The sequence below is a fragment of the Bos grunniens genome, chromosome 7, assembly GCF_055505025.1.
Source record: "Bos grunniens cultivar Pamir isolate PY7600 chromosome 7, Bosgru_T2T1.0, whole genome shotgun sequence".
Lineage (NCBI taxonomy): Eukaryota > Metazoa > Chordata > Mammalia > Artiodactyla > Bovidae > Bos > Bos grunniens.
The window spans coordinates 11,631,204-11,651,767 of record NC_141171.1 but is presented as its reverse complement, the minus strand read 5'-3'; the positions used below and the strand labels follow the sequence as shown (position 1 = coordinate 11,651,767).

The 20,564-nt window shown below is 47.7% G+C and overlaps 1 protein-coding gene and 1 long non-coding RNA gene across 9 annotated transcripts in view; one reads left to right on the top strand and one right to left on the bottom strand.

Annotated features, from left to right (window-relative positions):
* The first annotated feature begins 32 nt into the window (after window positions 1-32).
* Window positions 33-15,437, top strand: LOC147368392 (uncharacterized). Of its 2 annotated transcripts, none has more exons than XR_015166622.1 (2): window positions 33-612; window positions 15,265-15,437. It is a non-coding gene; the product is annotated as an uncharacterized LOC147368392 (long non-coding RNA). The 2 variants fall into 2 exon arrangements; XR_015166623.1 differs by lacking the exon at window positions 15,265-15,437 and adding an exon at window positions 965-1,160 and having other exon boundaries at window positions 395-612.
* A 1,186-nt stretch (window positions 15,438-16,623) lies between these two features.
* ADGRL1 (adhesion G protein-coupled receptor L1) overlaps window positions 16,624-20,564 on the bottom strand; it is a 50,672-nt gene continuing 46,731 nt past the window's right edge. For all 7 annotated transcript variants that reach the window (XM_086408839.1, XM_086408842.1, XM_086408840.1 and 4 more), the window contains one exon: window positions 16,624-20,481. In XM_086408839.1, coding sequence (XP_086264965.1) covers window positions 19,742-20,481 — 740 coding nt within the window. In that variant the 3' untranslated portion in view covers window positions 16,624-19,741. The remainder of the gene's footprint in view (window positions 20,482-20,564) is intronic.

The following is a 20,564-nucleotide window of genomic DNA, read 5'->3' as shown; positions in this document are numbered from 1 at the left end:
TCCTTCAAATAGCCGGCTCTCACCCTACGGCCAATCACCGTCGACGCTCCACGACTGCGCAAGCGCTTCCTCAGCCAATCCTGGAGCGCCGGTCGGCGCGCGCCGAGACACCGGGGACCAATCCCTGGAGCTCCATCTTAGGGGATGAGCGAGGGAGGCGGGACCGTCTCTAGGCTTCTTTGGTGTCCGCAGGGAACCAATCCCCAGAGCCTCCGACTCGGTTGTCCAGGGAGGGGTGGGCGGGGTCAGAGCGCCGGGCTCTTCTTGGCCAATCCCGAGGGTCCCCGCATCAGCGAGGTCCGCGATTAGCCCCGCCTTTCCGGGAGAGACTTCCAGCTGGGGGCCGCGCAGTCAACCGCCGAGTGGTGGCGCACAGCGCTCGCTTAAGCGGGAAGGAAGGGAGGTGCTGGACTTGCAGTGATTGGCAGGCAGAAATGGGGCGTAGATAAGGCAGGTTTTCTGAGAGATGATTGGCTGAATTGGCTCGGGGGCGGGAGAAGAGAAGACTCGGCCGGGGATTCGTGGAAGTAGAGCGGAAGTCGGCAGCTGACGCGGTTGATCCGAGTGTGAAGAGAAGGGAGCAGCGTTTGCGGCATCGGCGTCTGTCAGCAGGTGAGCGTTGCCGGAAGTTTCTCTAAGGGGCTCCTGGCCCCGCAGGCCCAGCAGCCTGGGAGTCCGTTGTGAACGTTGTGAACGTTTAACTCACCCTTGAGCGGAGACGGTGCCGGGGTAACGCGGCGCTCTGGGGCCCGGGACCCAGTAGTCGGGCCTGGTTCGAATCAGGTTCTTACTTGAGAGCCTCTGGGGAGGTTTCAGGTGGACGGCGCTGAATGGGATTTCGAATCCGGCCTCTGCCACGCACCACCCGAGGCCTCATTTCCCGGCTCGTTGAACGGGGTCATGAAAATTTACTGGCCTGATTTATGACTACATAATACATCTAGAAATTTCTTTCCACTCCCAGGCGTAGGCGGGACCACCGTCGCCCCCTGTCTGGAAGACTCGAGGGGCCTCCGCACTCCCGTCAGTCCAGCGGCAACAAACCTAATGTTACACTTTTCTATAGAAACCACTTTAAATATATATATATTAAATGTAATGTACTATAGCCACAATATCATTTCAACATGTGATCTGTATTAAAAAAAACACGAACCTGAGGTATCTTTTGTTACCTAGTACTAAAGGTTTGAAAACCTGTGTGTTTTACACGTTACACCACATCTGTGATCCGGACGCTAGGTTTTCACCGGAAATAGTTGAGGTTTCACAAATATTTACAGTTGAAATGGAGATTCACATGCCCAAATGTTTCCCAACATACGTTAAAATTTCCCATGAACTCAATCTCATGTCGGTGATAAGTGGAAATATTAATTGATGAAAGTTAAGCGACGTGGAATGTTCTGTTTCACAGTGGCACTAGCCACATTCAGGTGCTTGTCATCCCCTGTGGCTTCCGATATTGGATAGCCAATACCAACTTCAGCCAAACTGACCTTTTTTTTTTTTTTCCATAAAATCCGACGTGACAGCCCCAACCTCTTTTCTGGTGCCTCCTTGTTATTCAAGTCTTTTCTCAGATGTCTTCTTCGGAAAATCCAAGAGCCCCCCGAACAACATTCAAATTCGTAGAACATAAGCTTGAACGGTATATTTCAAGCCACTGGCCTTTCTTATCGGAGAAGGCAATGGCACCCCACTCCAGTACTCTTGCCTGGAAAATCTCATGGATGAGGGGAGCCTGGTAGGCTGCAGTCCATGGGGTCGCTAAGAGTTGGACACAACTGAGCGTCTTCACTTTCGCTTTTCAGTTTCATGCATTGGAGAAGGAAATGGCAACCCACTCCAGTGTTCTTGCCTGGAGAATCCCAGGGACGGGGGAGCCTGGTGGGCTGCGGTTTATGGGGTCGCACAGAGTCGGACACGACTGAAGCGACGCAGCAGCAGCAGCCTTTCTTAAACATCCTCCTCTTTGGCCTCGTGATGCTCAGAATATTTTCTCTCTCTCTTTTTTTTTTTGTATCTCCATCTCAAATAAAGTAGGATTGAAAGGATTTTTCCCCTCACTGAAACGATTTGGCTGCAAGAAAATTCCCATTATGATTGGCTCTGGGTTCTTGGCAGTCATTGGGCATCCTTAGGAATTTCTGTGATTTGAGAAGGTCAAATTTTCAAATTATTTCCAAATGTAATTCAATTGCTTATGCATATGAACTTTGATGAAGTTGTTATGTTTTGTTTTCTAGATATTAAACATTTTATTCATTACAACTTTGTAGTTTTCTTTCTGCATTGTGGAACTTTTTTTCCTTTATTCTCAGCCCCAGCCTTTTCATAGCCCCTGAAAAGTTCATCAGTCAGAAGTATTATGTCTCTGTCTATAATGCCTTCTCCCTACAGCTGGCTGAATAATCTTCAATTGTAAACCAGTTCATGTCATTACTCTGGTTAAAACCTTCAAAGGCTTATCATACTTAGGATGAAACTTAAGATCTTCACTGTGGCTTAGGAGGCCCTGCACAGTGGCCTCAACTGACCTCATCTGCCAGTCTCCCTCTTGTCACCACTCCCAAGCCCTGCTGGCTTTATTTCCTGTCTTTCAACACACCAAACTTTATTCCTGCTGCATGGCTTTGCACTTGCTGTTCCCTCTGCCTGGAATGTGCTTCCTTTAGATAATTGCTGGGCTGTCTCATTCTCATTTATGGTTCACCTCAGATGTTTCTCTAGAAGAAGTCTTCTTGGACCACCCTAGTTAAAGTAGACCTTCATTAATCACAAAAGCCTGCTTATTAGGAGCACTTATCAGAATCTGTAGATATGTTTTTTTTTTTTTTTTGGCTCCACTGCATGGCTTGCGGGATCTCAGTTCCCTGACTGGGGATTGAACCTGGGCCACAGCAGTGAAAGCCCCAAATGCTAACTGCTAGACCACCAGGGAACTCTTGTCCCTCAGTAGACTGAAAGCTGGTTGAGGACAGTGATTCCACCTGTCTCATACAGACCTCTCAGTGTATTTCCAGAGCTTAGCACAGGACCTCACATGTAGAAAGTTTTCAGTAGATTGTTTTTAAAAAATAATAAATCCATATAAAGGGCTTACATGGTACCTGGAATGTGAAAACTACTTCATAAATAAGAAACATTAGCAGTTCATAGTCATCATTTAACTTACGTAGTATTTCAGGTGTACTCACTCAGAAGAAGAAATGCTATAACAAAGTACATTTTTACTCCTTATCCAGCTTAAGAAGTAAAACATTAGTGATGCAATTGAAAGGCCTTATATGTCCCTGCCTCAGACCTATTCCTCCCCTTTTTACAGATGTAACTACAATCTTGGATTTAGTGTTTATCTTTCTGTACATGCTTGTACATCTTTAATAGGTGTCTTCAAACTATATATAGTATTGTATGTCACAACCTTATGGAAATGATACTGCTGCAAAGTCTGGAGAAAACCAGGCACAAGCTTCCACAAGTCCTTTCCTGGTGAAGTCACAAAGGACTCCCTGAGTTCCTACAGCAGAGTTGTGACAACACGTGTGAAATATCTACCAGGAAAGCTCAGTACCCAGGGTAGTTGGGGCAGGAGGGGGCTGATCAAGTTTCAAACTTCCAGACTCCAGAAGGAAAGCAGGTGTTGAACCCAAACCACATTGTTCGTACAGTTTAGGCACCACAAGCCTACTTGTATCATTTAGGGAATGGTGGGAACTCCATTCACTTCAGTCAGCTCAATCGTATCCGACTCTTTGCGACCCTATGGACTGTAGCCCGCCAGGCTCCTCTGTCCACGGGATTCCCAGGCAAGAATATTAGAGTGGGTTGCCGTGCCTGCCTCCAAGGGATCTTCCTGCGTCTCCTGCATTGGCAGGCAGGGTTCTTTACCACTAGCACCACCTGGGAAGCCCTGCAGAAGTGATAGCTGTGCACAAAAGAGTTAACTGTATCAGGCCTGAGACCACTGTCCTTAGAAAGCCCTATTTGCAAGGTTGGCCCTGGCTGGTGTATAGGAACTTGGATTTCAGGAGAGTTCCCACCATTCCCTAAATGATACAAGTGGCTGGTGGGGCCTAAACTGTACAAACAATGTGATTTGGGTCCAACACCTGCTTTCCTTCTGGAGTCTGGAAGTTTGAAACTTGATCAGCCCCCTCCTGCCCCAGGTACCCTGGGTACTGAGCTTTCCTGGTAGACATTTCACACGTGTTGTCACAATTCTGCTGTAGGAACTCAGGAAGTCCCATGTGACTTCACCAGGAAAGAACTTGTGGAAGCTTGTGCCTGGTTTTCTCCAGACCTTGCCCCATGCACCTTTTCTCTTGGCTGATTTTGCTTTGTGTCCTTTCACAGTAAGAAATCATACCCTGGGAAATTCTGGCAGTCCAGTCGCTACGACTCCATGGTTCCATGGCAGAGGGCATGGTTTCAGTTCCTGGTGAGGGAACAAAGATCCCACATGCTTCATGGTGCAGCCAAAAGCAAAAACCCAAACAAAATCATACCTTGAGTAAGCTAGATGCTAAATTCTATGAATCCTCCTCATGAATCATAGAAGCTAGTGTTCTTGCCTAGAGAATCCCAGGGACGGGGGAGCCTGGTGGGCTGCCGTCTCTGGGATCGCACAGAGTCGGACACGACTGAAGCAACTTAGCAGCAGCAGCAGCAGGGGTTATCTTGGACCCCCAATGCAGTGTCATACCAGACATACCCCATCAGGGCTGGCATTAAGGAGAGACATACCCTCCAAGTCACACAAGTGCCAACCTATACTTGTATGACTCTGAAGGCAAGTGCCTCCTACAATTTTGTCTAGACACCTAGCTTGCCTCTGGTGCCAGCCCTACCTTCTGAAACTTGCATTTTTTTGGTCAAGTGTAATGTTTTTAAAATGTATTTGTGACACATGTATAGCTGTAGTCATTTATTTTCCCTGCTGTATAGCTGTGCTGTATGATGCAGTAGCCATTAGCCACGTGTGGCTATTTTTTTTTTTCCAGTTAATCCAAATTAAATGAAAAATTTAACTCCCTGGTTACTTAGCCACACTTCATATGTTTAATAGACACCATGGCTTGTGGCTGCCACATTAGACAACTCCAAGCAAGAATGCTTGCGTGATCACAGAAAGTTTTGTTGGACAGAATTTACTTATCCATCCACCTCTTGCTTGTTATTTGTTTCCACTTTTCTATTTTTTCCCTAAATTAAAAAAATTTACTTATGTTTGGCTGTGCTGGGTCACATTACTGTGCTGGCTTTTTTCTAGCTGTGACAAGCAGGGGCTACCCTGTAGTTGCCATGCGTGGGCTTCTTACCACGGTGGCTTCTCTTGTTGCAGAACACAGGCTCTAGGGTTCACAGACTTCAGTAGTTTTGGCTCTTGGGCTCTAAAGCACAGGCTTAATATTTGTGGCACACGGACTTAGTTGGTCCTCGTCATGTGGGATCTTCCCGGACCAGGGATCTAACCCATGTCTCCTACATTGGCAGGTGGATTCTTTACCATAGAGCCACCAGGGAAGCCCAGTTTCCAGTCTTCTACTCTTAGAAACAGCACTGTAGTGTTCATTGTTGTGCATGGCTCTTGGTGTACATGTGCAGGAGTTTCCCTGGGATGCATACTTAGGTGATGATTTGCTGAGGTTTGGGAATATTTACCTTGACTAGATATTGCTAGTGTGTTCTTCAAAATGATGGATCCAGTTCTCACTCCTGCCAACAAAGTTGCTGTTGCTGTGTCCTTATTACACTTGCTGTTGTCAGACTTTTACGTACTTGTCCTTATGATGGGTGTGAATTACTGGTTTCAGTTTGCATTACCCTGATTAACAAGGGAAATTGAACTTTTTTCATGTTTGTTTGACCATTTGCTTTTGTGAATTGCCTGTTCATATCTTTGTCCATTTTCCTGCTGGATTGTCCTCATTTTACTGAGTGCAGGACTTCTTATAAGTGAGGTGTGCCTTTTTGTTTGTATGGTGTCTTTTTCGTTTTTTAAAAAAATGTTTATTTGGCTGCACTGGGTCTTAGTTCTCTCTAGTTGTGGCGTGTAGGCTTAGTTGCTCTGAGGCATGTGGAATATTAGTTCCCCAGTAGTGAGTGAAGTCTCTCAGTTGTGTCCGACTCTTTGTGACCCCATGGACTGTAGCCTACCAGGCTCCTCAGTCCATGGAATTTTCCAGGCAAGAGTACTGTAGTGGGTTGCCATTTCCTTCTCCAGTTAGTTCCCCAACTGGGGATCAAACCCAAATCCCCTGCATTGCAAGGCAGATTCTTAACCCCTGGACTGCCAGAGAAGTTGCACTGTGATGTCTACTGATGTTCAGAATTTATTATTATTACTGTCACCATCATCATTATTTTAATGTCATCGGAATTATAAATCTACTTAGGGTTTGTGTTTTTTGTGTCTTGCTTAAGAAATCTTACACTGAAGTCAATAAGATATCTTACTGTATTTCTTCTGGAAGTTCTATTTTTCATATTAGGTTAAAAAAATCAAACTGGAATTTATTTTTGTTTATGATGTGAGGTAGGTTTAATTTTTTTCAGATGGATAACCAGTTGTTCCAGCTTCAGCTCCATTTATTGAGCAGTCCAGTGGTTCTCAAAATATAGTCCCTTGGGGATCCCTAAGAACCTTTTAGGGAATCCATGAGATAAACTGTTTTCATAATTTTCTAAAGCATTATTTGCCTTTTTCATTTGTGCTCTGTTGTCTGTGTACTGTTGGTACAAAAGCAACAGTTAGTAAAACTGCTGGTCACTTCCAGCAATCAGTGCAGTGTCACTGTATTATGTAGTGGTCGTCGTGTATTCCTCACCACCTCACACACACTCAGTGTTGAAACAGTTTCACTGAAGAATGTCCTTGAAGGAGCAGTGAAAGTAGTAATTGTGTTAAAGCTTAGCCCTGCAGCAGGTCTTCCTAATATTCTGGGTGGTGAAATGGGACCTTTGCATAGAGCACTTGTGTTGCATGCTGGAGAATGACGGTAAGGAGGTAATGCACTTGTCCAGTTTGAGTGGAGGTGGAACAGCCTACTTTTTTCATGAACACCATTTTTACTGAATAATCGCTAATTATTAATTATTCAGATTAGGATATTGGCCATGTATTTTCTCAGAAATGAATGAAGTGAGTTGTCACTAGGAGGAAGATTGACAGTGTGTTGTCAGTGATAATATTTGAGCTTTTAAGCAAAACAGACATTTGGGAAGCTTTTATTCATCACCATGAGCCTGATAACATATATATATATATGGCTGCTCCGGCTCTTAGTTAGTTGGGGCACATGGGATATTCAGTCTTCATTGTGGCATGTAGGATCTTCAGTTGCCGCATGTGGGATCTAGTTCCCTGACCAGAGATTGAACCCAAGCTCTCTATTTGGAGCACCAGGGAAGTCCCCAACTTTTCAATATTTGAAGGCTTTCCTGATGAGATCAGTGGTGATACAATTACCATATATTTTTTAAAATACTATATAGTGAAATATAATAACTCAGCATATTAATGTTTTCTAAAGACCAATGCATGATGTTACAAAATCAGTCATAAAAGATAAAAATTTGTAAAATAGACCAATGAGTTCCAGTATAACTATGAAAAGTTTATTGATAGAGTTTCATACTCTACATTGTAACAAACTTAATACACTACCACTTGTTGAGTTTTGGTATAGTAACCAAGTAAAATATCCCAAACTAGTTGAAAAGTCTATAACACTCCTCCCTTTTCCAACTATATGTCTTTGTTAGTCTGGCTTTTCTTCATATACTTCAACCAAAACAGCATACTGCAATGGATTGATTGTAGAAACCTATGTCAGAATCCAGCTCTTCGATTACACTAGAGGGTAGGAGCTTTACAAAAATGTAAAACAATGCCATTCTTCTCACTACCTGTTTTTTTAAAAATACACAGTTATTTTTAATAGGTTATTTTAACATTTAAAAGATTTATTACCTAATTTAAATATTTTAAATTTTTCTCAGTTTTAATTTCCAATTTAGTAAATATAAATAGATATAATCTCTAGTCCCATAAAGAACAGCTCATTAGGGTCCTCATTAATTTTTTTAAAATTAATTTTTTAGAGCAGTTTTAGGTTCATGACAGATTTCTCACATCCCCTTCTGCCTCCCGCTTGCATAGTATCCCCCACTGTTAACATCCACCACCGAAGTGCTGAATTTGTGATGAACCTATACTGACACATCATTATCACCTAAAATCCGCAACTTACAGAAAGGTTCACCCTTGGTGTACATTCTATAGACTTCAACAAATGTGTGACATATATTCATCATTATAGTATCATACAGAGTATCTTTACTGCCCTAAAAATCCTCTGTGCTCCTCCCAGACAGCCCCTTCCCTACCATTATTTTTAAAATAAGTTTTTAAAAGAGTGAAGGGAGCTCAAGACCAGAAAATATCAGATCCTCTGGATTAACCCATCCTTTTCCTGCTGCTGCTGCTGCTGCTGCTAAGTCGCTTCAGTCGTGTCCCACTCTGTGCGACCCCATAGACGGCAGCCCACCAGGCTCCCCCATCCCTGGGATTCTCCAGGCAAGAGTACTGGAGTGGGTTGCCATTGCCTTCTCCAATGCATGAAAGTGAAAAGCGAAAGTGAAGTCGCTCAGTCGTGTCCCACACGTCACGACCCCATGGACTGCAGCCCACCAGGCTCCTCCATCCATGGGATTTTCCAGGCAAGAGTACTGGAGTGGGGTGCCGTTGCCTTCTTCCATCCTTTTCCTAGTGATTTGTAATCTCTGCCTAGAGCAAGTTCCCATCCAGCCACAGGTCTCTTCCCTCAGATTTTTCATCTCTTCCCCTGCCAACACCCCATTGTGTGAAATATTAACACACTATAACCGGTCTTGGCAAGGCTAATTCCCCACCTTGTTCTCTCTTCTTCCATTGGTGTTGGTTATCCTTGGCCTTTTGTTCCTCCATAGAAAGTAGGACACACAAATACTTCTTCCTGTTGCAGAAGTAATATATGTGTAATGCAAACAATTTTTAAAATAGAGTTTCAAGAAAGTTAAAGTTACCCCTGTTAATATTCTGATGTTTAGCTTTATATTCTGCATATATTTTATATTTATACACACATATACAGTTTCATGTTTGTATATACACACTTTTTGTATATACATGCCATCACAACAAAAGTAAAGTCATACTTTACCTTGTTTTTATATATAGGTTTTTACCCTTAGGATTATTATGAATATATTTTCACATTATTTAGTGTTCTTCTACATTGTCATTTTGAGTGGCTGCATATGGGTGTGCATTATTCACGTAACAGTTCTCTGTGCTGAAATTTTAGATTAGTGTTTCACTCTTAGAAGCCTTGTTACAGTGAACCTTCTTGTTGCAGTCTTCATGCACATGGGTGTTTCCTTAGGATCAATTCCCAGGAGAGGACTGGTTGGCTTAAAATGAGGGCTTCAGTTGTGAGAAGATGGGATCACTTGGACAGAGGCAAAGGGTGGTGGAAAACAGTGGCCAGGACAGATAGAAGAGTCGTGGTTACAAGGGTTTTCATCAAGGAGAGGCCCAGTGACGTAGGAAGGGATGCAGGTGGGAGCGGGTCTTGTCATCGCAGCTTGTTGCCATGACTGAGATGTTTGAAAAGGTGAGAGGAGCAGATTAAGCCTGAGGAGGGACTTCTCTGGTGACCCTGCTGTTAAGAACCCACCTGCCAATGAACAGGACACAGGTTTAGTATCCGGTCCGGGAAGATCCCACATGCCACAGGGCAGCTAAGCCCAGGCATTGCAACTACTGAAGCCCATGTGCTCTAGAGCCCATGCTCCGCAATAGGAGAAGCCACAAGAAATCCTGTGTACCGCAGCTTGAGCGCAGCCCCCACTCACCACAACTAGAGAAGGCCCATGTGCAGTAACCCATGTCCAGTACAGCCAAAAATAAGAAAGAATACTGTATCTCAGGGAACTCAAACAGGGGCTCTGTATCAACCTAGAGGGGGAAGATGGGAGGGAGGTTCAAGAGGGAGGGGACATATGTATACCTATGGCTGATTCCCTATAGCTCAAATAGTAAAGAATGGCTGCAATGCAGGAGACCAGGGTTCGATCCCTGGGTCTGGGAGATCCTCTGGAGAAGGGAACGGCAATCCACTCCAGTATTCTTGCCTAGAGAATCTCATGGACAGAGAAGCCTGCAGGCTACAGTCTATGGGGTTGCAAAGAGTCAGACACGGCTGAGCGACTAACACACATAGCTGATTCATGTTGAGGTTTGACAGAAAACAACAAAATTCTGTAAAGTGTTTAGCCTTCAATTGCCAAATAAATTTAAAAAAAAAAGGGATATTGTGGGGATAAAGGGGTAGCCTCAACCTAGCACCTCTAGACCTTCCCAAGAGTTCATGGGAGAGAGGAGGTTTTCTCAACAGCAGAGGCTCCAGTGTTTTCAGCCCTTTGGGTATCTGAGAGAATCCACCATTGCTCTACATCAGGGCTTTCCCTCTAGCTTAACTCACATGAGTCCACTCTGGATAGTCCTCTAACATACTAGCTATGTGGGGACCATCAGGGTGTGGCACAGTTTGTGGGCATCTCTGATGTGGGGAGCCCATATAGTCAGCCCCCCTTAGTGTGATCTGATAGACAAGAGTGCCTAATGAGCTATGGAATGAGGTTCGTGACATTGTACAGGAGACAGGGATCAAGACCATCCCCATGGAAAAGAAAGGCAAAAAAGCAAAATGGCTGTCTGGGGAGGCCTTACAAATAGCTGTGAAAAGAAGAGAAGCGAAAAGCAAAGGAGAAAAGGAAAGATAAACATCTGAATGCAGAGTTCCAAAGAATAGCAAGAAGAGATAAGAAAGCCTTCTTCAGCGATCAATGCAAAGAAATAGAGGAAAACAACAGAATGGGAAAGACTAGAGATCTCTTCAAGAAAATCAGAGATACCAGAGGAACATTTCATGCAAAGATGGGCTCGATAAAGGACAGAAATGGTATGGACCTAATAGAAGCAGAAGATATTAAGAAGAGATGGCAAGAATACACAGAAGAACTGTACAAAAAAGATCTTCACAACCCAGATAATCACGATGGTGTGATCACTGACCTAGAGCCAGACATCCTGGAATGTGAAGTCAAGTGGGCCTTAGAAAGCATCACTACGAACAAAGCTAGTGGAGGTGATAGAATTCCAGTTGAGCTATTCCAGATCCTGAAAGATGATGCTGTGAAAGTGCTGCACTCAATATGCCAGCAAATTTGGAAAACTCAGCAGTGGCCACAGGACTGGAAAAGGTCAGTTTTCATTCCAATCCCAAAGAAAGGCAATGCCAAAGAATGCTCAAACTACCTCACAATTGCACTCATCTCACACGCTAGTAAAGTAATGCTTAAAATTCTCCAAGCCAGGCTTCAGCAATATGTGAACCGTGAACTTCCTGATGTCCAAGCTGGTTTTAGAAAAGGCAGAGGAACCAGAGATCTAATTGCCAACATCCGCTGGATCATGGAAAAAGCGAGAGAGTTCCAGAAAAACATCTATTTCTGCTTTATTGACTATGCCAAAGCCTTTGACTGTGTGGATCACAATAAACTGTGGAAAATTCTGAAAGAGATGGGAATACCAGACCACCTGATCTGCCTCTTGAGAAATTTGTATGCAGGTCAGGAAGCAACAGTTAGAACTGGACATGGGATAACAGACTGGTTCCAGATAGGAAAAGGAGTACGTCAAGGCTGTATATTGTTACCCTGTTTATTTAACTTCTATGCAGAGTACATCATGAGAAACGCTGGACTGGAAGAAACACAAGCTGGAATCAAGATTGCCGGGAGAAATATCAATAACCTCAGATATGCAGATGACACCACCCTTATGGCAGAAAGTGAAGAGGAACTCAAAAGCCTCTTGATGAAAGTGAAAGAGGAGAGTGAAAAAGTTGGCTTAAAGCTCAACATTCAGAAAACGAAGATCATGGCATCTGGTCCCATCACTTCATGGGAAATAGATGGGGAAACAGTGGAAACAGTGTCAGACTTTATTTTGGGGGGCTCCAAAATCACTGCAGATGGTGACTGCAGCCATGAAATTAAAAGACGCTTACTCCTTGGAGGGAAAGTTATGACCAACCTAGATAGCATATTCAAAAGCAGCGACGTTACTTTGCCAACAAAGGTTCGTCTAGTCAAGGCTATGGTTTTTCCTGTGGTCATGTATGGATGTGAGAGTTGGACTGTGAAGAAGGCAGAGCGCCGAAGAATTGAAGCTTTTGAACTGTGGTGTTGGAGAAGACTCTTGAGAGTCCCTTGGACTGCAAGGAGATCCAACCAGTCCGTTCTAAAGGAGATCAGCCCTGGGATTTCTTTGGAAGGAATGATGCTAAAGCTGAAACTCCAGTACTTTGGCCACCTCATGCGAAGAGTTGACTCATTGGAAAAGACTCTGATGCTGGGAGCAGTTGGGGGCAAGAGGAGAAGGGGACGACAGAGGATGAGATGGCTGGATGGCATCACTGACTCGATGGACGTGAGTCTGAGTGAACTCCGGGAGTTGGTGATGGACAGGGAGGCCTGGCGTGCTGCGATTCATGGGGTCGCAAAGAGTCGGACACGACTGAGCGACTGATCTGATCTGATCTGATCTGATCTGAGTGGGCTTGGCAGGAAGGGGGATGGTGCTGGGAAACCACAGCTGAGTGCAGACAACCCTAGATGCAGCCCCTGGGGTCAGAAGACCAAGATGGAGGCCTGGTCCAACTTTCTCTTTTTAGCCAGGTGAACGTCGGTGTGTTTCAGCTTCTGCACGTGTAAAATGGAACTAAGTAAAACCTGTCTCATTGGGTGGTTGGAAGGATTAAATTGGACAGTATACGTAAGGTATCTACAGGGTGTGGGCACTTTGAACTGCTTAGTAATCTTACTTGAGTAAGTCATTTAATTATTCTTAACTTCAGTTTCCTCATCTGATATGGGGATAATAATATATATCTTATGGTAATTAAGATGAAATGTAGCAAAGAGCTTTGAAAGGAGTCTCAACTTAAGTGTTACTGTTCCTTGGCACGTGCATATGGTTGCCCCCAGTGTGGACAGGTGCCCCAGTAACAAGCCCTGAGGGTCACAGGTTGTCAGGCACAGCAGGTTTCACTGTATGTGCGGAGGAAGGAGTCGTGTGTACAGTGCTGGGCAAAAGGTGGAAGAACTGGCCTTGTTGTAGAATTTCATCTTACGCCAGGATTAAATTTCAAAGAGCATGAGGTCAGAATCATGTACAATTAAGTTTAACTATGCTTAGATCTCCCAAATTTGCTCACAGAGCATCTCTCAGTAAGTCCAGTAGAACTAGTTCCTCATCAGCATAGGATATCGTTGGGCATTAGCTAAACTGTTGAACTTAGGTTTCAGGACCTTGCTGAGCTAACATCAGCATCATACAAAACAGTGTGTGGGAGCTGAGAGCTGCTGAGGGAAGGGTTTTAACTCATCTCAGGCGTCCTCTGGGTCTGATGCTCAGTTCAGCTTTATGTCTTTTAACAAATATTCATTGATCACCTACAGTGTGTCAGACACTGTGCTAAACAGTAGGAAACAGCAGTGAAAAGAAAAAGACCCTTATGCATTATATTCTTGGGCTTATCTTGTGGCTCAGTTGGTAAAGAATCCGCCTGCAATCTTCCCTGGGTTGGGAAGATCCCTGGAGAAGGGAAAGGCTACCAAGTCCAGTATTCTGGCCTGGAGAATTCCATGGACTGTATAGTCCTTGGGGTCACAAAGAGTTGGACGTGACTTGTGCATTATATTCTAGTTTGGGAGGCAGACAATAAACAAGCAAAAAAGATAGTTTGTGAGATGGGAGACAAAGCAAGACAGGGGTTGGGAAATTCTGGAGCAGCAATTGCCGTTTAAATGGAGTAGCCTGGTAAGGCCTGTTGGGAAGCTCTGATTTTCATATGCCCTGCAAGGAGAATAGGTGAACCCTAGGAACAGCCGGTGCAAAGGTCCTGAGGCAGACAGGAGAGTGCCTGCATGTTTGTGGATGGTGAGGACCCCAGTGTGACTGGAGTGGAGGGAAGGAGGAGAGCCATGGGGATGAGATCTGATGCTGGAGAGCCTTGTGGGCCATTTTGTTGTCCTGGCCCTTTTGTCTGGGCCAGGAGGAGGCCTTCTGGGCTTTAAGCCGAGGAGGGACGAAAGTATGCTTATTGAGATCACTTTGGTTTCTGTGTTGAGAAAAGCCTGAAGAGGAACAAGGGCGCTAGTTCATGGACTGTTACCATGGTCCTGGTGAGAGACAGTGGGGGCTTGAACCAAGGTAGTAAGAACTAGTTAATTGGGTGTTTTAAAGTTAGAGCCACCATTGCCTCTGCTTCAGATTAGATGTGGGGTATGAAACAGCGAGTGAGTTCAAGGGAGGCTCCAAGGGTCTTATCTTGAATCTCAGGATGGACTTGCTGTTAATCAAGGTGAAGCCGGTAGGAGGAACTGGAGCAGGTGTGTGTGTGTGTATCTGTGTGTATAGCTGGGTTCAGGACACATTACATTAGGAGGAACTGGAGCAGGTGTGTGTAGCTGGGTTCAGGACACATTACATTTGAGATCTTACCAGACACCCAGGGGAAGATGTGGAGTGGTTCATCAGATGTAAATGAATCTAGAGCTCGAGATAGAAGTTCAGGCTGGAGCTCTACATTTGGAAGTCATCAGTAGAATAGATGGTACAGCTGACCTTGAGCAATGCAGGAGTTTGGGATGCTGACCCTTGGCAATCAAAAATCCATGTGTAACTTTTTTTTTCTGACTGCACTACACAGCATGTTCCCCAACCAGGGGTTGAACCCGTGTCCCCTGCAGTGGAAACACAGAGTCTTAACCACTGGACTGCTGGGGAAGTCCCTCCATGTATAACTTTTGTCTCCCCCAGAACTTAACTACTAATAGCCTACTGTTGACTGGAAGCCTTACCAATAACATAAAGTAAATTAAAACATATTTGTATGTTATATGTATTATATCCTGTATTCTTACAGTAAAATAAGCTATAGAAAAGAAACTATTAAGAAAATCATAAGGAAGAGAAAATACATTTAAGTTTACCTTCTCTGTCTACAAGATGAATTGTCTCTCAGTATCTACATCAATGTTTTCTTATATGATACAAAAAACACTGTAGATGTTACACATATTCCTAACAGTGGACATCAAAAATGAAATTAGATAACTGAAAAAGAAATTCATTTTTATTTACAGGTATAATGTTTCACACATTGGTAATGAAGAAGCACCAATGATTGCTTTATGGGAGCCTTGTGTGGTCAGTGGCGCCATGTATGGTCTGTAAGTCCAAAAGCTTTGATAAGTTTTGACTTCAACTTTTTATAATCGATATGTATATATTTTATGATTGTTGTTTAGTCACTAAATCATGTCCGACTCTTTTGTGACCCCACGACTGTAGCCCGCCAGGCTCCTCTGTCCAGGCAATTTCCCAGGCAAGAACACTCGAGTGGGTTACCATTTCCTCTTCCAGGGGATCTTCCCAACCCAGGGATCGACCCAGGGTCTCCTGCATTGGCAGATGGTTTCTTTACTACTGAGCCACCTGGAAAACCCACATTTTATAGTAGTAAATGATAAAATAGTATCTATATATATTTTATGCATTCATGACATACCTTTCTTAATTTTTTTTAGTATTTCTAGTCTATACCTGAGTTTTTACCAATTGTTGCAAATCTCCAAAAATGATTCCAATATACTTATTGAAAAAAAAATCCTCATCTGAGTGGACCTGTGTGGTGGTGTGTTGCTCAAGGGTCAACTTTATTTAAAACCATGAAATGGGATGAGCTCTTCCAGGGAGTGAGTGTAGGTAAAGGTCCAAGGCTGAACCCTTGGGCCTGTCAACATTAAGAGGTCAGGAGATGAGAGGGAACCAGCATGGAGACTGGGAAGGAGTAGCTGGGGAGAGGAATGGCGGAGGGTGGTACCCCACATGCCTGTGTTGAGGGCAGACGGGCATGGAGAGAGGTTCTTGCACTGTTTGGTGATTCCTCTCTCTCTCTGAACACTGGCTGCTATATTTGAGAAAGTGAAATACACATGATGCCATTCCACTGTGCTGTCACGATCAAAAATGCACCACTCCAATAACATGTGGGAGTCCAGGAATGGCAGTTGGAATCATACAAGGTGCAGTGTATGGTCCCTGGGCTTGGCTCTCAACATAGCCTGTGGACAGCTGTCTGGGCCAAGAAGGGCTTGGCTGAGACACCATGTGGCACAGTGGCCTAGCCCAGAGACTGGGATGTGCATCCAGGTGCTACAGGCCTGTTTCCCCACTTGTCAAATGGAGCGCAAGCACCCTCCACCCAAAGCATTCATGAGGCTTGAGAGAAATTGCACCTGAATTGTCCAGCTAGGCCCTTGAGCCCACCAAGTGTTGTGAACACTGGCTGACTCACCAGACCTCTGCCATGGGTTCTGAACGGCAATGCAGGCTCCTGTGTCACAGCCTCACAGGAATGCTCTGCAAAGAGCCGCTCACTCACCACACACCCCCAACCGCACCCCCCCCCCCGACCTCAATGAGTCATGCCACTCTTGTCATTCCAAGAAATCTTAATTTCTTTATTGATTTTTGACTCAACAATTTTTTTTAACTTTTTGTTTTTTTCTGAAACGTTCTTGTTGTTATGAGCCTTTTGTTTTGTTCTCGTTAAATGCACTCGACCCAAAATTGGTTTGGCATATCGAAAAGGAGACCAAGGAGGGACTGGGGTCATGGGAGAAGAGGGGAGGAGGCCCGAATGGACAGAGAGAAACTGAGGGTGAGAGAAGAGGAACACAGAGACTGAGACACAGGGGAAGAGGTGGAGACACTGAGAAAGGAAGGCAAGGAAAACCAAACACCCCCCCCAAAAAAAACACAAAAACCAAAAACACCAAACCCAGAGAAAAACAACAAGATTTCAAAGCAAATGAATTCAGGAGCCCAAGGAAGGGAGTAGGAGAGGAAACCAAGACCCTTCCTTCTCTACACTGTCCCAGCTGGGGTGGGGGCGTCAAGGCACCAGGTCTGGCGGGGGTGGGGGGACACCTGGGCGCTCAGGGTAGCCTCGTGCTGGACTGCGGCATGTCCAGACCTACCGACCAGGGGGCCCTGCCACACAGCTCTGAGGCCTGGGAGCCCACCTTGGGGATTCTGGCTGGAGTGGGAGCCCCGGGACCCACTGCACCCTGTCTCTCCCCTTGATTGTCAGAGACTGGAGAGAGAAAAGGACTGGGCAGGGAAGAGGAAGCGGGGCGCCTTGCTTGCCTCCAGTCCTCCGGACCTCTCCCCCCACTGCCCCCAGCTCTTCCAGACCTCTCTGCTGGTGCCAGAGGCGGCCTGACTCTATGGCCTGGCTGATGCCTGGGCCAGGCCCACCGTTCCACCTACCCTTGTCTCCCAGCAGCTCTCTAGTCCCCAGAGAGGAGTTCTGGCCTAATGAAGTTGAGGAAAGCAGTTGAGCTGCCCCATACCTTCCTCACGGAGCCACCTGGGAGAGACCATTCCCATCCTTCCTTCCCCTCCCCGCTCAGACCTGCCCATGATCTGGTGAAAGGGGTTAACCCTCCCTTCCAGAAAACAGATGGAACCCAGCCTTACCTTCTCCCCACTCCTGTCCCCCGGCATGGGACAAACCAGCTTCTTTGGTCTGGCTCCTTCTCCCCTAACTGATGGGGACCAGCCAGCCCCAGCTCCTCAGGAGAAGGGAGAGGCTTTCTAGCAGCAAAAAGGGTCCCTCCAGCCACCCCTCTGCCCCTTTCCCCAGTTCCTCCCTAGAGTCCCTCCCCCTGAACCCGAAGAAGTTCATGGCAGCAGCAGGCTGAGACCCGAAGATGTTTGAAAACTCATGGCACTTGTGAGAAAAGAGGGACAAAAGAGATGAGGGGTCAGAGCAAAGGTGGAGGGCTACCCCTGGGGAAATGGCAATGACAGGGCTGGGCTATGGCAATGGGACTACACTACCCCCGAAGAGGTGAGGGGGGAGGGTTGCTGGGAAGGCCAGGGAGACAGACTGGAGAGGGGGCAGGGAGAGGTCCTCAGGAGACACCCCAACCAGGCCCTAGTACCTGGCTTTGACTCTCCTGCGGGAGGGTGGAGGGGAGGCAAGGCGACCTCTCAGCTTCGGCCTCCCCACCCGGTGTAAGACCATCTCACCACTCCCATTCCTTCCTTCCCAGTCCTACCTGCCCCCAGCAAACACCGCTGCCCTCATTTTCCTTCCCAACAATGTCTCTAGGCAGGAAATCAGCCCCTTCTTCCCAGGCCCTGAGTCCCAGAAGCAATATACAAGAAGCAGGAACTCAAAGGGACAGCGCAGCCATCTCGGCAGAAGCATCTTTGGGCGTGAGGGTGCCTCCCCAGGCCACGGGGAGGGGCAGGGGAGACAGGCCGAGCCCTGGGGCAGACAGTGAGGTACACGCCCCAGGAGGGCTGACTGATGCCAGGGAGAGGCGAACCAGGAGGGTCGGGGGGGGGGCGACAGAACCAGGTGCTGGGGGAAGGAAACGGTTCTTTGTTTCGATGTTGCTTCTAGATTTTGTTGTCTCTGGATTGTAAAAAGCTGCTCTGGTGGCCCGCCCACCCCGGCTGGGGGATGCACACATACATGGAGAAGTCCTGGCTGCCAGGGCCCAGCGGCGCAGCTCTGCTCCGGAAAAATCCCGGGCTGGCCGGGCCGCAGGCTCCCGGTGGCTTCAAGTGATGAGATTTTCTTTCTTTTTTTTTGTCTTTTTTTTTCTTTTCCATTTCATTGAAATATTTACAGCAATGGGGGAAGAGGAGGAGGAGAAAGAGAGAGGAGGGGGTAAGAGGGCCCCCTAGGGAAAGATCCAAGCCCAGGACCCACTCCCCAGGGAGCTCCAGACCCAAAATCTGCTCCCCAGATAGCCGAGCCCACAGGACTGGGAACTGCTCAAATACGGCCACCCCTGTGGGCTGGGGGCCCTGCGGGGAGTTGTGCTTCATCAGGAGTCGCCCCAAGGGAGGGGGTCATTGGGTGCACTCAGGGAGGGCTGAGGGGGCAGGCTTGCCGGGGAAAGCAGGGACGAAGAGCAGAGAGAAGGAGCTTCAGAGAAAGTTCCACCTGTAAACCACCAGCCACAACCGCCCGTTCCTCTCACCCTGGGGCTTTCTCCCCCCGAGGGCGCTCTCCCAGGCCAGTGGCCCCAGTCTCCAAGGAGGAGCAGGGAACTGGAGTGCAGAGGAACCTGTCCATCTGTCCTGCGCCCACTGCTCCATCTGGGTGCAGCCGGGAGCATTTCCGGCTGCAAAGAGAGGAGCAGCTGACAGGCTTCATCCAGCAGGGCCTTTGACCCAGGGCAAGCAGAACCCTCATTTCCCTCCAGGGAGCAGGAAGGGTAGGGGGGCGGGGGAAGTCAAGGGTGGGCTGCACCCTTCCAATGTCTCCTTCCTCACTCCCCTGGGGGCCTCTTGGCTCCTCACTGCACTTCCCCCGAATTGAGCTGGTGCACATGGCTGGTGGGAAACCCTGTCTGTGAACCCTGCACCTCGGGCCCCCACAGCGCAGCCCCCAAGGGGCCTGGAGGGCCCACGGCCAAGGGGCGCCTGGAGAGAGTGGCCCATCGGCCACGGTCTCCATCCGTCTCCCTCTCCCACGAGCCCCGCCCAGGGGCCCCTCCCTGGCCCGGGCCACCAGCCCCCGGTCCGTGAGGTCCCTCAGAGACTGGTAACCAGTTGCATCTGCCCGTCCCCGTCGGGCCCTGGCCCTTCAAGGCCCGGGGCCGCCAGGTAGCCCTCGTGGCTGGGCCGCCGGACCTGGTAGTAGCCCTGCAGGGGGTTCCGGGCCACCAGGGCCGGCGGGCGCGAGGTGTAGTAGATTTCGGGGGGGCCAGGGGGTGCAGGTGGGGGTGGGGGCAGGGCCTCACTGGGCCCCTCGGGGCTGCTGTCCGGGTAGGAGGGCGAGTCCCGCAGGTTGGCCCCGCTGGCGTAGAGGGAGTCCCGGCCTGGAGGTGAGGAGAGGGGCCGGCTGGTGGCTCCATCCTCCGCCGTGCAGCTCTCCGACTCGTCCAGATCGCTCTGGTACAGCACCGACTGGGCCCGGGGCAGCAGCAGTGGCTCCTCCAGGGCCTTGTAGAGAAGTTCGATCTCTGCCCGGTCAGCCCCGGGCCCGCCAGCCTCTTCCTCCCCGCTGCCCCCTGGCACTGGCGGCACAGGGGGCTCCGGCGGTGGAGGACCCTTGGCTCCGCTGCTGCCCCCGCGCAGGTTGTTGTGCACCAGCTCCGAGATGATCATCTTCTCGAAGGCAGCGGCGTCGGCCAGGTTCCGGCCTCGAGGGGGCTCAGGGGCCCCATCCCCAGGAGGGAAATCCCCGCTTCGCAAGGAGTAGCTGTTGTTGAAGTTGCCATTGAGGGGTAGCGTGTCCATGCCGCAGGCTTCCCGGCCTCCCAGGGGGTGCTCTGCAGGCAGAAGGGAGCAGCTCAGGAGGAGAGCTGGGCAGTGGAAGGGATGTGGGCCACATGGGAGGTGGATGTCTGCCTTC